Source organism: Aphelocoma coerulescens, chromosome 1, assembly GCF_041296385.1.
Source record: "Aphelocoma coerulescens isolate FSJ_1873_10779 chromosome 1, UR_Acoe_1.0, whole genome shotgun sequence".
NCBI lineage: Eukaryota > Metazoa > Chordata > Aves > Passeriformes > Corvidae > Aphelocoma > Aphelocoma coerulescens.
Genome location: NC_091013.1, coordinates 112,442,457 through 112,458,832, shown reverse-complemented (window position 1 = coordinate 112,458,832; position 16,376 = coordinate 112,442,457). Strand labels below are relative to the sequence as shown.

Below are 16,376 nucleotides of genomic sequence, written 5' to 3'. Positions count from 1 at the left end.
ATAATTATATTTGGTTACCCTTCAGAACGATATGTTCTTGAGGGGTAACTTTTATGTACTGCTCCTCCAAACATGGCCACACTCTGAGTGTGCTGCTTTTGATTTTTAAATAGCTCACACAGCTATAACCCCTGTGTGTTATCTCTAATGATGAATGACAGTATTATATTTACAAGCAGATTCTTGATTCATTCTTGAAAGATTTTTTTTTTCCCTTAACTATCCTGGTTCACAATGTAAGACAAAAGAAATTAAAGGCTTTGTTGAATCTTCTCTAACATAATGGAAAGTTATCAGAGAAGATTTTGTACTTTTTACTAATAGAGATAATACACAATGCAAAATAATTTTTTGAAAAGAAAGAAAAGAATAAAACTAATCAAACCTCCTTCAGTTAATATGCAAACTTGCACTCAAAGCACTATGTAAAATATATTAACCTTAAAGTCATAATGTACCCAATTTAAACTCAGAAAAAGACTTGTTTCTGAGTACTGAATAGGTTATAAAATTAATTTAATTTAGTACAGAAATACAACAGAACCCACCTCAGTTCCTCAGTACTTGAAAAGGTCTTGATGTTTATGAAAAACAGAACCCTGATATAAAAAAGAAATCATGTGAACAAGCAGGACGGACACCAAAAGCTGAAATACTTCAGTTTATTCCAAAAATGAAAAAAACAGGACAAGACATTTGACTGATTCACGTTAAATTTGCAAAACATTTCTAGATTTAAGAAAAACAGAGACAAGAGGTGATTGCCTTTTTTTTTTCATTAATAGGAATATCTATACTTCATGGCACAGAAAGGAAATTAGAAAACCAGGAAACATATGGCAGTTATTTTTCTGTTGCAGGCAGTGTTGCTTTTTGTTTTTACAGTTACGAATACTCAAGCCTTCCTTTTGCAGAAAAGGAATGGCTCCTTTTGCAGCTCCTTGCAAAACCAGGGTAATATTTTGATGACACTTGCATCTCATATTTCACAGTCCTGTCCCTTCATCAACATGCAATGACATTGTGGAGAAACCATCATGCCTATCTCATCCATTGATATGCTGCTCAATTTTCTTCCATGTAACTTTAAATTCCTTAGGGATGTCAATGCCTCACGACTTACTGTAAAATAATGGGGGAAAAAAAATCAATGTTAAGTCAAAAAAGAACTAGAAAAGAGAGAGGGAGAAGATACACATGCAAGCACATAAATCAAGAAAATAAACCTAAACCAAAAAGCATTACTTTGGGATCTTACAAATTTAATAAAGGCAGTATTTATAAAAACAGAGCTAGCATGAAAACTCCTAAACCACAAAAAAAATTATACTGGAAAAGTCAGCTGAAAAGCTTTATTTCAAGCCATGTAATACAACTCAGATACAGAGCTCTTTAACAAGTCTTCATGTAAATCTTGTTCAGAACTGCAAGTAACCCAGCAACTTGGACATAAACCTGAAAAAAATCCTAGTATTAATCACTTGTAGTAGTGCTAGAGTGGTTTCAACCTACCAGAACACACATTTTTGGCAAGCACAGAGATAAGACTGAGAACAAGTTCATCCATTGAAAAATGCAAAGAATGCGTATGATATTTCATAGTGCTAAGAAAATAATAAGAAATGAACAGTTGGTCTTGCTTTATCCTCACTTTTAGGGTGTCTAATACACGTCCTCATTTGTCAGCCCTTTTAAATGTTAGGTATATCAGATGACTTAAGTCAGATTGATATTCACAGTGAGTGTCTTTTAATGGTATGATTGGAATAACAATTTGATTGTACAGAAGGTTACGTTCCTTGCAACTCAAGGGTTCCTGAATGACAGCAAAGTAGTCACAATTCACAGAAATTACACATATGTATAAAAAACAGTCCAGTGAAGATGTGAGTCTGTTTTGAAATGACAAATAAAAGAAAAAGTACACAGAAGTAAGAAGATAAATGAGTATTTGGCACTATGTAACACAAATGACACAAAGAAAATTTTGGTGGATGCAGCTAAATTATGTGCTTTTCAGTTAGACACACAAGTAATTTAAAGTCAGAGAAGCTAAAACATCCTGTGCAACATGACACAGTTAATACTTGCCCTTAGGTCCTGCAGAGGAAGGTTTTGTGTTCAGAGGACGATGGTCCAGATTTAGAGAATGACTCAGCTCCCTTTGTAAGTGTTCCTTGTGCATGTGTTGAATCAGATGACAACACAGGAGTTCCTGAGGAGACAGCTGACGGAGTGCTTAGGTCAAGAAGCAACAGATAATTTATGAATTTTAAGAGTAATTAGTTATTTTAACTGTGTGCAGTTGAAACAGTGGAAGGAGGAGATAGAACAAATAATTCTAACAGTGTGGACAACTATCTTATGAATAAAGAAATCTCTTTATTTGCATAAATTGATTCCTTAGCCATAAACAGTAAAAGAACCAGATAATTACAACCAGAAAAATTTCAGGAGAGGACTTAGTCTGGTTTATGAGACTAAGCTTAATGAGGGTAAGACATGAAAGGCTTCTGAAAAGATTCCTAATTTATAGTGTGCTATTCCTACTAGAGAGTACTATTATGGCTACTCCTTGACTACGATCAGCTTGACTGACCACAGACAGTGAACTGTATCACTGATTAAAAAAAGTTAAATTTATAGAAGGTTGGTATTAAGGCAAAAAAATATATCTATAACAATTTATAAATATAATAATGTATATAACAACCATATAATATATATAACAATGTATTATATATCTATAATAAGATATATAACAACCTATAACAACATAAATCTGTAATGGCAATTTTGCCTGGAACATTGTGTTATGAGATTCTGTGATGGCACAAAGCAAATGGCAGATGGGTTCCAGAGACTCAGAATACCTACAGGTCCACGAGTTCTCATTTATCCCACCACAATTATTCATATTTCAAATTCTTTGAGGAAAAAGAGCTGGAATAAAAGAAGACATAAAAATATTTGTAATTTTTTACCAGGACATAGCATTTTGAATACTTAAGTATTTCTACAGCATATTTATCAACAGTTGGCTAATGTAAGACTATTGCACAATGAGTTGATTTGCTCATGGCCCCAAAAGCCATGGATATAAATTTTTGTTGTAACATCTGTTGGGATTTTAACATAAATTTAGTAAATTCTACAAAAGCAGAATAAATTGGAAGAGATATCGGGCTTAAGTTTTTTATGTTCTATATTGACAAACTACTGAATTGCAGACAGGCTGTAAAACAGGCCTTTGAACAGTATAAACATTCATGATGTCTTCCATTTATAGATGCTTTTCTTGAGTAGCTCAATGACAAATTTGAACTTAACAATGCAGTGACCTCCAGTTTTATACAGCTCTGCTGACTGTGCATTTCAGCAAAACTACTGTGATTTTGAAAAATCAACCTGTCTCTAACTTGTCTCCTGGATTCTCCACTAAGGAATTACAGTTTTATATTGCTGAAATTACTGATTTTAGTAAAGTAAATGGTTGAGTGATAGAGAAATAAAATTGCAGAGAACAGTAGAAATCTGAGAGCCCTGGAGTGAAGATATTGTGCAATATTCAAACTGGCTGGGAAATAGGTAAGAGAGAAGCAGATGGTATAATGAAAAGGTTTAAAAACAAAAGCAAATTTACCCAAGGCTGAGGAACTGGAATCCCTCAACGTGAACATCACTGTTCTTGTGAAGGCCTCAGGGGCTTATGACTTATAAAGCAAGTCCTGTCTCTTGTCTGCATCAGGAAGACTGACAAGCTCAGGACTTAGAGGCATACTGGAAGGGTGACCAGAACATCAGAAAAGTGGGGCTCTTCTGCATTAATCAGATAATTTATACTGTTAGAATATTTACTGGACTAACAAATTCTCAGTAAATTCTTAGCAATGTGTATGTGGTGTAGAAAAGAAGATTTTCAGTGTAATAAGTCGGGGGAAGACATGGGAAAACCCATCTGTGAACCCTTCTAGTTGGGCTGGTGAACAACCAAGCCTCTGCAAAAACTTTTGTAGGAGAAAGCCTACAGTCATCATAGAAGACTGGGAATGAATGTAGCAGAAGTGTGCAGTCCTGTGTTCTGGTAATTATCCCATTTACTGTAAAATGAAAGAATTTTGGGCAACCCAGGTGCTTCAGGGTGACTAACAATCCAAGGAAAGCAGAGAAACAGTAGTTACATCAATTTATGATCTGGCTATGACTCACTCCAGCCAAGCCTTGCCCTGGTAAGTGGCAGGTTTTGTGAGGGACAAGGAAACTTTGTTGAAAATCTGAGAGAAAGAGGAGAAAACAGATGGCAGTCAGAGCAAGCTGCTGATAGGTGGATACTGAATGGAAGCTGATACTTGCTTTAAAAGCTTCTGATCATAGTCCTGTGTGATCAGAGATCTCTGTCTCTGCCCCTTTCTCATGACCCAGCTGAGTAGAGATAGTTTTTGTTATGGCTTTACCTGTAAGGACAAAATCAGGTAGACTGATAGGGGAATCAAGGAAGGAGAAAACCAAATCCAATCTCTTACTACACATGCCCACTCTGCTCCTAGAAATACCTGCCCTTCTCTCTTTTTGTAGAAGAAATGGCTGAGCTGAGGGAACGGTACATTCAGCAGGGACTAAGTCTTGGAGATGCAGATTCTTGCAAACCAGCTCTTCCTGCAGGAGCAACTGCCTGCTGTGAGTGGATGTGTAACACTGCATGAGTTTGAAAAGGAGGCCCAGAATGTGACAGATTGTATCGTCTGAGGATGGATCACAAGCCAGAAGAAAGCAGAGATGTATTAGGACCAGAAAAAGCTGTCAGTCTCTGTTTGAAGTTTATGTGGTTGAGACAGGCCAGCCTTGAATTATGACCAGGGTGTATTTTAAGACTTGTAGTGGATGTCCTGGACGCAGAAATGCATTCAGTTTTAAGGTCAGTAGACACTGGAACAGTACAGAATGAGCTAGCAAGCCATATAAGGGAAGAAGTGATCTAGGGGATACAAAATACTAGCAAGTGAGAAAAACAAACAAAAAGTCCATCAGAGTGCATGACTCAGATGCTGTAAAAACTTCTCTTTCTTTTTGTCAGCATTCACTCTCATATAATCTTCTCTGGTAAAAGTGGCAAAAGGGGGATGACAAAGTGAAAAGAGGCAGAAAAGTAGTCCATGCCACACATGCAATGGTAGGAAATAGTGCAGTAAGGAAATAGACCAAGAACAAACACACATGGAAGCAACAGAAGAAAACTGGGGAAGGAATGCAATCCTGGAACTAGCAGATCACTAACTGAAGAGTGCCATAAGGAAAAGTGCAATTAATTGCTTATGCCCCACCTTTACAGACACCAAGGTGAACCTCCCCACTTGGGGATGGCCTGCCTTCCTGGCGGAACTATGGGACAAGCAGAAAATGAAGAGCCTGGATGCTGCCTGAGAAGATAATGTAATGCAGAAAGAAACAAAGAAGCTGGATATTCATGCAGGAGAATTCAGAACTGCTGTGAGCACGGGGACTGCTATATGTGATGATGCCCTGCTGCAGGAGCTGATGGTACAAGAGTGAGGAAACCTGCACCGAGTGGCTGCTCAAGCTAAAATGAGATTGGGCACCAATATTAACCATTTTTTTGAGTAGGATTAGGTAATGGAATACAACATCCAGAGAGAATTTTGAGAGATAAACAGAAGGCTCAGATACATCAAAAAGGAAGGGTGATTGAGGAAAACTGACTGAGAGCCATCAGCACTTAAACTATTCTAATGGAACGGGGAGTGCATTAACTTGGAAAACCAAAATTTACCCATTTAATACATGATAGTAATTAATACATTACCAGTGAAGGTTGCTATTTGGATTAAAATATAAATATTTAGCTGTTCGTTGCAAAGAATTGTCATCTAATGAAAGTTACCTAATAATATGAAGAAAATTTTTTTACTAAGTAGTAATGAAGTTTTATTACTACATACTTCAACATAAAATATGCAGGAAACAGAAATGCAGCTAATAATCCTGTATGTCCTCAGAAACCCATACTGAAGGAGGTGCTGGGTGCCTGGGTAACTAAGATAACTATTAATTATATTTGCTCTTTTTATTTCCCACAGATAACGCAGTTTAAGCAATCCCTTCCAAATGTACTCACACTGTAAGCTGCGTATCACTTAGTTTTCTTTACTGCATAATTTTATTAAGCTGCCTACATATAGAAAAAGTGAAAGTCATACCACTTTTCTTTTAACTGAAATGCCATGGCTGATTTTAAAAACAAGCATGATATAAACCTTTCTAATAAGAGAAAAAGGATCCAACCTAAATGATTTATCTCTAAGCAAGAAAAAACCTGTGTGAAGACAGATTAGTTCTTCCTAATCCATGAATATTGATGTTACTAACAAAAATGTCTGTGTGTATATATTTGTCTTGGAAGAAGATTTCTGTATTTATAGAAATGGAGAGTTTTGAGTGTTCTAAGAGGAAAAGGTGAATCACCGAGGCATAAAAATTTTTCTATGGAAAATTGTATTGCATACAATACAATCACCTATGGCAACGGATTGCACACCTGTAAGTGTAGCTCTGCATCACTGGGATTGTGAAGGCTACACCTTCAGTTATTGTACTGGGGATATTCCAAGACAGAAATAGTAGAAACTATGGGTCCCTAAACTGATAGGGTATCAAAATGCAACTTATAGTACATAACCTTACGTGATTATTCAATTAATTCAGGTAACTTTGGAGATCTAAAGGTATAGCATTTCTGAGATGAGAAATATGTGCATGTGAAGATGGGTAATTGAACATGATAGATGTTCTTCATAGTGTCTTTAGGCAGATTCCAGAAAAACAACGGCTCAAAACATGCATTATGTATGTAAGGAAATTAGTTTTCCATGTTTTGATAAATGCTCAGATCAGAATTTGACAAAGATGTAATTATGAAATAGCTCCAGTCATTGTGCAATTATCTATGTAGGATCCAGTTACGTTCGGATACATTCAGAAATCACTGTGCACCATCTCAGAGTGTGTAAAATGCACACTGACAAGCACATATGAAACGTAAAGCTATAAATAACGCCACTGCTTTAAAAGTAAGACTGTGGTCTCTAACATCTACAGAAACCTGAGCTTAGCTTTACACCTTACAGTTGTAATTTTAGTTGCTCAGTGGTTGTATAATTATACGTAATTATACTCTCAGACCCTTTTGTGTGCTAAAGCATTTTCTGTATAACAAGTATGCATTGCATATATGTATATATAAATGCATTATTAATAAGGGTGTTGGGTTTTGGTTTTGTTTTTTTTTTTTCCAAATGAATCCAATATTTTGAAAAACGATACTGTTAAAATATTCATTCATTCATAACAATAAGTTCTTAGTTCCATATTTGGTGTTTTCTTCTGACTATAGAAAGATTTTGAGTGTAGCACTAAGGATCTGGTCCCTGTCCCATCTTTCTGTTCATTCAACACACTGGTGGTTGCACCTGAGAATCAATTGGGTCAAATGCCACTGACTGCCATTAAAAAGTAAACCAGAACTAATACTGATAAGATCTAAAAAACTGTCTGTGGAAAGCATTTTGGACTTCCAAAAGTTCTGCATTTCACACACGGTTTGCACCAGATTCATCTGCTCTTCCTGTGGTGGTTGGGATAGACTTGAATTCATGAATCCAACTGAGGTACTATTCTGCTTTTTGAAAACTAAAATAGTTCTATACATACTAATGAATTTATATTGACAGAGCTGTCAGAGCATTAGCAGTATCCATCTCCTCCTTTCTTCTCACCTCACTTGACCTCCCGAAGGATTAGATGTGTTACCCTCTGAACGATTATCTGGCAACCTCACTTTCTCTTCTGAGTAAAAGGCCGGGCCGTCTAAATGCCTGTAGTGTTTCAGGGAGGAATGTGGGACTATGCAACCAAGAAACGCCCAAGGCAATATCATTCCTCAGGGGTTTTAGGAAAGACCTGACAATGAACAGCAAGAAAGCAAAATTGCTGCTGTTGCTATGGGGTTTCATTCTCAGTTCTAAGTGTATTGGATATAAAGCATACAATATTCGGTGAGTGTTAATAAGTTGCTTGTTTAATAGCAATACATAGTTAAAAAGCCTCAGCAATAATAGCAAGAGTGTTCCTCTGGGGCAACTATCCGGAGAGCTCAAGCTACTTATTTTCTAAGTGTTACACATAAACACACATTGGTAAGACAGAGGTGACAGCTACCAAGTATTGTGGTATGGCATTAAGGAGAGAGTCCAGAATGTTTTATGGTCTTCCCCTAATGCATAAACACATATGCAAACAACAGGAAACAGCAGTACTGGGAGTTGTAGAAAGTTGTTACTATTGGCAGTAATTACTTCTGAGAAATACAGAAGGCATATAACCAATAGAGTATCTACAACATCCAAAAATATTATGAACTTCCTGAAGGTTTTATTTGTATTTTGTATCTGTGAACTGTTTCACAAATTCTTACCTGATTTTTTAGTAAGACTCATAGACATTTTCACAACAAATATTGTTCTACATCTGTGGATATTTTAAAATTGGTATCACACTTTGAAGTATCTTGATTAATGTGTAAACAACTTTGAAAGATATTTACATTTTTTGATATTCTGTTATACAAAATAAGGACACCAAAGCATAATCACACTGCAATATTGTGAAAGCAAGAAGCAGTCATTATTTAGGACTTTCAGGTTGTTGGAATGTGTTTTTATTTTGCTCTGAATGGTAAGTGAAAATGGCATTCCCATCAGCTGTGCTTACTGGAATCTTACAACCCTGAAACTGGCTTTTTAGTGTTTCAGATTGTATATTTGTTTTGATCTTTGAAGATGCGTGGTTATGTAAAGCTCCTGAAACCATGACAGGGCAAAGGTAATACCTTAAAAGACAGTATCAATACCCTATTTTTCTTATAAATCCCAACCCTAAAATTCTTAAGCCTATGAACTAATTAATAAATATATCAATGGATACTTGGAATGTTTGCTGCAATTTTCAAGGATATGTGCTTTGTTCTTCATATGTAATCAAACAGTTCAATCCTTGCTTAAGTACAGTTTTAATTATGGAACACTGACATGATGTTTGGAAGCAGCTGTGCAACACTGACCATTTCTTTTCTCCTATGTGTCTCACCTTGGCAAATCCAAAGATAGGGATAAGTGTCATGGGATCACAGAAAAGCTTGTTATGGAAGGGACCTTTAAAGGTCACCTACTACAACCACCCTGCAATGAGCTACAGCTCCACAACCAATGCTTGACCTCTTTGGGAAGACTACTGAGATAAAGGATAATTATTTTTTTAACGGGGGCATTTGCACTGGGTCTGGATGACAGCTGTGCAGTTAAATACTTATGGATCATGGAACAAATAACATGGGGAAGTATGGCTGGCCAATGTGGCAAAATAAGATAATTTTCTTACAAATTTTGAAGTCCACTTTGTGTTAAGTACTGAATGTGCAGAAACCAGTCCAAAAGTGGGAAGTTGCAATGGATACTGTAACATGCTCAGGTGTCTGACACCTCTTTAAAGGATAGGGGATCCTTCAGGAATCCATTCTTCTGGAATACTGAAGCATAAATCTTTTTGAACAGCTGTCTCTGTCCACAGAAACACCTTTTCTTGATAGGTCGCATTATGAGATCCAGTATAGGCACGAGTGACAGCTTGTCAGTCCTTGCTCATGGACTACCTCTCATCTTTAAGTCATGGAAAGGTGCAATGGAAATAAAAAATACATACATCTCTCTACATGAAAGCAAGCAAAGTGGACCAACCATAACTAGATGTAAAAAGACTTTCAGGAAAAGGAGTTGGGAGGAGTTTTGCCCAGACTGAAATGATAACAAGTCTTGATATAGCATTAAGTATTGAACAGAACCATACAAAGGACATGCCTTGTGACTTGTCACTTTGTGAGACCAGCAACTCTTACATGTTCTCAACACAGAGTTAAGAAATATCCTGCTGCCTTTGGTACCTGCCATCTCTTCTCAGACAGGTTAAACTGTGGGATTGGGCAGTCTCTGTATTAGCTGCAGAACAGAAGCCTGTACCACAAAGGCAACTCAGGCAGGCCTGGAAGCATCTTACAGAGCCGGGCCAGGACCAGGAGCCAGGTCTGCTCTAAGCCACTTGGTTTAGAAGAACCTGGAATTTGCGCTGTAAGAGCCAGTCAAGGCCAGAGGCCTCACAGATCCATTCTGGCTGAAATATGAACAGACACACTACTGATGAGGAAGAATCTGAACCAGTGCCTTAATGACAAAAAAGGGATTTTTTAACTTAGTTCCTATGGTTTATCATCTCTGTCATCTTTTTTTTTTGTAAAATAAATGCAAAATATTAGTGAATCAAAATGGAGGTGCTGCATGGTAGGAGCAGCCATTTTTGTCTTCAAAATTTAGATTTATCTTTGAACTTTGCATATTAAAAAAAAATCTAAATTGATTTTATAATTTTAATTATACCGTTACTGCTCGCATCACTATGCAAAATTTTAAAGTATATATAACTTAAGCATGAACATCGTTTGAAAGATGACTTTAGAGTAATTGATACACTCCAGCCTCACTGGTAACTGGGTGCGAGACACACGCCTTAGACACCATTCTTATATGATCCACTGCTGTCTACATAAAAGAGCAGTTATTCCCAACAGTCCTCCTCTTTCTGTTTGCACTGGCAGCAGCAGCTGGCAGCTTTGTATCCATCCCTGCCAAACGCACAAAGACACATTCAGCTGTTGGGACAGTATTCATTGTCTGAGCTGCTGTTTTTGCCTCCAGGTAGAGGACTAAATGGCAGTGTCCTGAGAGCCAACCTCGGCTCAGGGTGGGAACACCAGGATCATGGTGTAATCAATGATCAAAATAACATATGCCTCAGTATCTTGGATTTACTTGTGACAAAGCAGGCAGATAAAATCATGCCCAAGTTGTAAAATGGAACATGAGTAGATACAAATGGTATGCTTGTTCATATCCTGGTTCACAGAGTGTTAAAAATATCATTGGGGCTTTCTCTGTTGCAGAGACAGGGGCTATCTGCAGAATTTAACTTCCTGAAGTTCAGGATTGCTTGTATATGAGGCTGGATGCTATGTCGTTTCTGCTTAAAATGAATGTTAGAAGGGGTCCCTGTCTCCAGGGTGGTGCAAGCCACAGCTACATTCCTACACAAATTGCTAATGCTCATTTATAGATGTCTCTCTTCTGTTTATGCTTAAAAGCTAATAACAATGCTGTGAACTTGCTTGAGCTTCCTGACAATGAATAAAACAAACAAGCAAAAAAGTGCTAAGGAGTGGAACTCCTGTTTCCAATGCTCATGCATTCAAAGGCTGCAGGAATTGCTCTCCCACCTCCACTTCAAACAGCAGGTACCCTCTCCAGTACTAAACACCTGGAAGCCCCAAAGCAGCAGCACATGTAACATGCAACTTTTGTAAAAAAACCAGTTTTCTGGCTCTTGATAATAAGCTGGAATTTATCTTTTCCTTTTAGTTGACCAAGCTAGTTAAGTGTGAGAGTAAGGATGGCACATTTGCAGAAGAACACACACACAGTATGAGGAAAGAAGCAAAAAGACGATGGTAAGAGTTGTTAAACTCAGGCACTGAAATCACTGCCACGCAGAAAGTTTTGAGAAGCCCAGGAAATTTTAAAAACAGTTTTTCAGTCTCCAGTGACTGAAGAAATTGTGGCCACTGTGAAAAAAAAGAAATCTTGACCTATCAGAGCTGGATATGACAAGTAGTTCTGATACAGCATAGATGCTACTTGTTTCAATAACCAAACCAAAACTCCTTGGGCCTTCTGTTGGGGCAACTGCTCTAGCTAATAGTATAATTATTGCCCTACACAGTCTTTGGACAGAATACTTGTTGCACTCCACAAGGAAAAAAAGGAACAAAGGTACTTTGTTTTTGCCTGTTTAGTTAGAAACTGCTACAAGGAAGGAAATACAGTGCAGTTAAGTGTACATGCACTGTTGATGAAACAAATCATTACGGAAACTTTCACTGTAGCCAGTTTTGGGTGAAGTAATAAATGAGCTGTTAGTGTCCATCACACACGGTGCTGTTAGTCCCTGGCAGACAGGAAGGAGAAACAGCACTTAAATTCAGAGGAAGCCAAGATAGGGAGGATGAGTCAAACTGAGGACAGCAATTTTGGAGACGGTTGTGGGAACGAGTTAAGGTATCTAGAAGCTGAAAAGTTCATAAACTGTGGCTGAAAAGCATTCAAAAGAGGCCTCTAAATAAACTTTCTCACTACATGTCTAAACAAAGCAAAATTGCTGGACCTTAAATAAAAGTGCTCAATGCTGGCCTAGAGGCACGGTCAGCCTGGTGATTAGTTGCCTTGGATATTTGGTGGCCTATCCAAAAACGAGACAAGCTGATATTAGGTCAAAAACTCCCACAGCAATCTACCTGTGCTATTCAGCATTTAGAGCTGCACTAGGATCAGTTGAACTAATCTTACTAGGTTTGGAAATTTTTATGTGTCTGATAAAGCAACATTTTACAGTACAGACTCGGTGTTTATGAGAACTCATGGACGTCCCCAGAGTCTTTTGCTGAGCTGTCTATGAGCACGCCAGCACCCCATCAAACAGTCGAGAAATTTATTCCATCAGTCATGATGATGCCAAATCTGCTTTGGGGGGTGTTGATGTTGGCTGGGGTATGCGGTGGGCTTTATGTGTGTGGGAACGCGAAGTTCACCCGGCAGCTGACACGCTGAAAAAGACATCAAAGAGCCACTAAGAAAAGAAACTGGGGGACCGCCGAGCCACGGCAGGCAGACATCCCCCTCCTGCCGGGCGGGTCGGCTCCCGCAGATGCTTTTCTTTTTTTTTTTTTTTTTTCCCCCAGTTGTTTTTATTTCCTCTGCTGTCACCCCATGCCGTTCGGAGACCGGCGCTTCTCGCGCACCGCCCGCGGCCCCTTCCCGCCCCGCGGGCAGCGACCCGGGGCTGCCGGACCGAAGCCATCGCCGCGGGGAGGCCGGGCCGGGCCAGACCGGGAACCAGCGGCACCCCCTCCCGCTGCCGCGGAGCCCCGGCTCCGCCGCACCGCGGGCGGGGAGGAGCGGCGGAGGCGGCCCCGGCGGCGCCCCGGGCGGTGGGCGGGGAGAGGCAGGGGCGCCCGGCCGCCCGCCCGGCCCCCTCCCCGGCTGTATTTAGCGGCGGCGCGGATCACGGGGAGTCCGCGGTGGTGACATGGCCGCCGCCAGCACGGAGCCCCTGCAGCCGCCCAGGCTGCAGCAGCTGCTGGAGCGGGATCCTTACCTGGCGCCCTTCCGGACCGACTTCCAGCGCAGGTACCGCCGCGTGGAGGGGAGCGCGGAGCGGCCGCCCGCCCGCCTCTGGGGGCGCCGGGGCGGGCGGTGTCCCCTCCCCCGCGCTGCTCTCCCCTCCCCTCGGCCGGGGCGGCTCCGCTTCCCTTCCGGCGGAGGCGCCGCTGCCGCGGGCGGAGCCGCTGCCAGGGCTCGGCGAGGCCTCCCGGGCCGGGGCGCTGCAGGGAGGCCTCGCCCGCGGGCCTCCCCGCCGGCCTGGTGGGGCCGGGCCGTCCCGTCCGGAGCCGGCACCCCCCGGGCTCTGCGGCGCCTCGGGCGCCAGCGCTGCGCCCCGCGGGCCCTCCCGAGAGCGGCGGGGGGGCGGCGGTGGCAGCCGGGCCCGTGGGCGCAGCCGGGGACAGCTTGCGGCAGTCACGGAACCATAGAAGGGTTGGGGTTGGAAGGGACCTTAAACTTCATCTGGTTCCAGACTCCCTGCCGTGGGCAGGGACACTTTCCACTTGTCCAGGTTGCTTAGAGCTGCATCCAACCTGGCTTTGAACATTTACATGGATGGGGCAGCCACAACTTCACTGAGTAACCTGTTCCAGTGCCTCACCACCCTTACAGTAAAGAATTTTTTTCTAATATCTAATCTAAACCTACTCAGCATGAACCCATTTCCCCTTGACCTGTCACTACATGTAAATAATCTAGCCCCATCTTTCCTATAAGTTCCCTTCAGCTACTGTAAGGCTGCCATTAGGTCACCCCTAAGCCTTCTATTTTGCAGGCAGCACAATCCCAGTTCTCTCACCTCGTAGAAGAGGTGCTTCATCAATTTGGTGGCCTCCTCTGGACTCGTTCCAAAAGATCAATGCCCTTCCTGTGTTGGGGATCCCAGAGATGGATGCAGTCAGGCTGTGAGGTTGATGCACTGAGTTGCTGTCACTAACAAAAGCGTTTTTCTGTTTATCTGTAAATAAACTGCTTCTGAATCTCGTCTTTCTGGAGAATTTTCCTGCATGTTTTGAGGTATCCCTGAACCGCCAGCTCAGCTGTTCGGCAGACCTGCAATGTGTGAAGTAGCAGAGCGTGCGTTAGGTTGGTGCTGGGTTGCCGGTCTGAGCATCCCTTTTTTTGTGCCTCTCGCTGGGAACTGTGACACCAACCCTCTGTCCAGGGCCTGGGTGAGAGCCTGCTAGCAGCAGTCTGGGCAGAGGAGGCCTGCATCCTGCAGAGCCAGGCTGCTGGCCTGGAAAAGCTGCTGAAACCTCACCCGCTGGTTGAACACAGCCATTGGGAGCTTTTATGCTGTGCATTTATATGTTGTGTTTCGCTAGTGGTCGTCTGGCAATAAAAATAATTGTAGTACTGACCAATGCACTGTGTCCCAGAAGTCTGGAAAAGTCTCTGTGTGAGAGGGATGTAAGAGGAGATATCTTTTTTTTTTAAGTCTTTGGCTTTTTTTGTCTGTTACTATGTTCTATGTGGTTTAACGTTACCTGGTGTCCTGTTGGGTTCTGGCATTGAATAGTGGTAAGTCTAGATCTTGTAAAATAGGATTAAGGATTGAGTAAACTATTAGGCTGACTTGCAGAGCATTTTCTCAAACTAATCTCTTAATGACAGAACAACTGAGAGTTTCATACAATGGCTTCTGACAAGCTCCTGGCCATGCATGCAGTGCTGTAAAGCACCTAATTCTTTCAGTGGGGAGCTAGGGTGTAGGAATTAATAAATGAGCAGATCTGGCTCTTAATAAAAGTATTCATTAAAACATTTGGGCTTCCTGAGTGTGCCTGCCATCAAAACAGGCGCGTTGTGGTTAGTGGTGGTTGTATTTATGAGGATAGTGTGACTGTTCTGAGTACAGTGAGTTTGCAAAACTTTTGTATACTTCTCAGGTTTGTGCATCTGGAGCGTAGAACTTCAGATGGTCCTGTCTGTATCTTGTCGCTTTCTGGCTCCTGAACCTCCAACTGGTCAGTTGCCATAGAATTATTGTGGAAACATGTATACTGTTAATTAATTTAAAAGAATAAAGGAAAACTTTTGTGGCAGTGTGTGATAAACTGGATGTTTTATTCTAAGCCCAAAGAAGCAGCAGGAGAAGGATGATAGAGTGTACCAAGGAGGAGGAATTGTAAGCACAGGGAAATTCCTGTTGGTGGCTGCATGCAATGCTCATTGCAGTTTCTATGAATTGTGATTCAGTCTGTATTTAATGCTTCAAGTGTCTTTTATCCAGACTGCCCAGGAGAAAGGAGTTCTGCAGCCTAATTGCTGTTTGTGTGAAGAACCAGTTCTTTAGGGCCTTCAGTATATGGGATTTGCTTACTTGATGTCCAGTTCCTGTGCTGGGGGAGGTGGTGAACAGCCCTGCACAACTGTGTGCACTGTGTCTGAAATCCTGAGCAGCGTGGAGCTATGTGATCTTTGTTCCAGACTGAAGGATGCTGATGCATTTAACTGGTGGTTGCATGACCCATCACTGTGGTATGGCACTCGTTAAATAACCCAATGGATCTGGTTTCCTACACCATACATGATGCAGGAAAAGGCTGTGATGAAGCTGCTAGGCATATGTGCTGTTAAGCAAATCTATGTGTTAAGTGTTGATTGATTGTCAGCTGCTTGCCATGGCCTCATCATAGGTAGGACAGGAGGACTATCTCTATTAGCAATGAATTTACTTTTGTAGAGTGGGAAAACTGAGTAGAAATCATGCTACTCAACTGCTGAACCGGGGACAATTTGTTCATTATTCCTTCTGATGCTGCTGACTGATTTCCTCTAACTTTGCTCCTGATACCCCCTGCCCAGTGACATTTCTTTTTTTCCCACTTGAATAGTTTAGACAACAAAAGTACATGTGGTCTCTCAGTTCAGAAGGTTGAGTTTTTCCTTATAAAGGGGACAGGAGGCAGATTTGGTGCCTGGCACCCTGTTGCACTAAAAGTATTTTACTAGCTTGGATTAGGAAGCTTTGGGAAAGAATAGAAGTGAAAGAGACTTGTTCAAATATAGTATACATGGATGCATTTCCTGTAGTAGTCTGGA

General features: G+C 41.1%; 1 protein-coding gene and 1 long non-coding RNA gene across 3 annotated transcripts in view; one reads left to right on the top strand and one right to left on the bottom strand.

The window, feature by feature from the left end:
• Window positions 1-648: 648 nt before the first annotated feature.
• Window positions 649-13,492, bottom strand: LOC138114796 (uncharacterized). Of its 2 annotated transcripts, none has more exons than XR_011152813.1 (4): window positions 13,327-13,481; window positions 2,878-2,943; window positions 2,092-2,238; window positions 649-1,455 (listed from the first exon to the last, which is right to left on the bottom strand). It is a non-coding gene; the product is annotated as an uncharacterized lncRNA (long non-coding RNA). The 2 variants fall into 2 exon arrangements; XR_011152815.1 differs by lacking the exon at window positions 649-1,455 and adding an exon at window positions 12,571-12,775 and having other exon boundaries at window positions 1,464-2,238; window positions 13,327-13,492.
• GBE1 (1,4-alpha-glucan branching enzyme 1) overlaps window positions 13,191-16,376 on the top strand; it is a 143,164-nt gene continuing 139,978 nt past the window's right edge. The window contains exon 1 of the mRNA XM_069024673.1: window positions 13,191-13,358. Coding sequence (XP_068880774.1) covers window positions 13,258-13,358 — 101 coding nt within the window. The 5' untranslated portion in view covers window positions 13,191-13,257. The remainder of the gene's footprint in view (window positions 13,359-16,376) is intronic.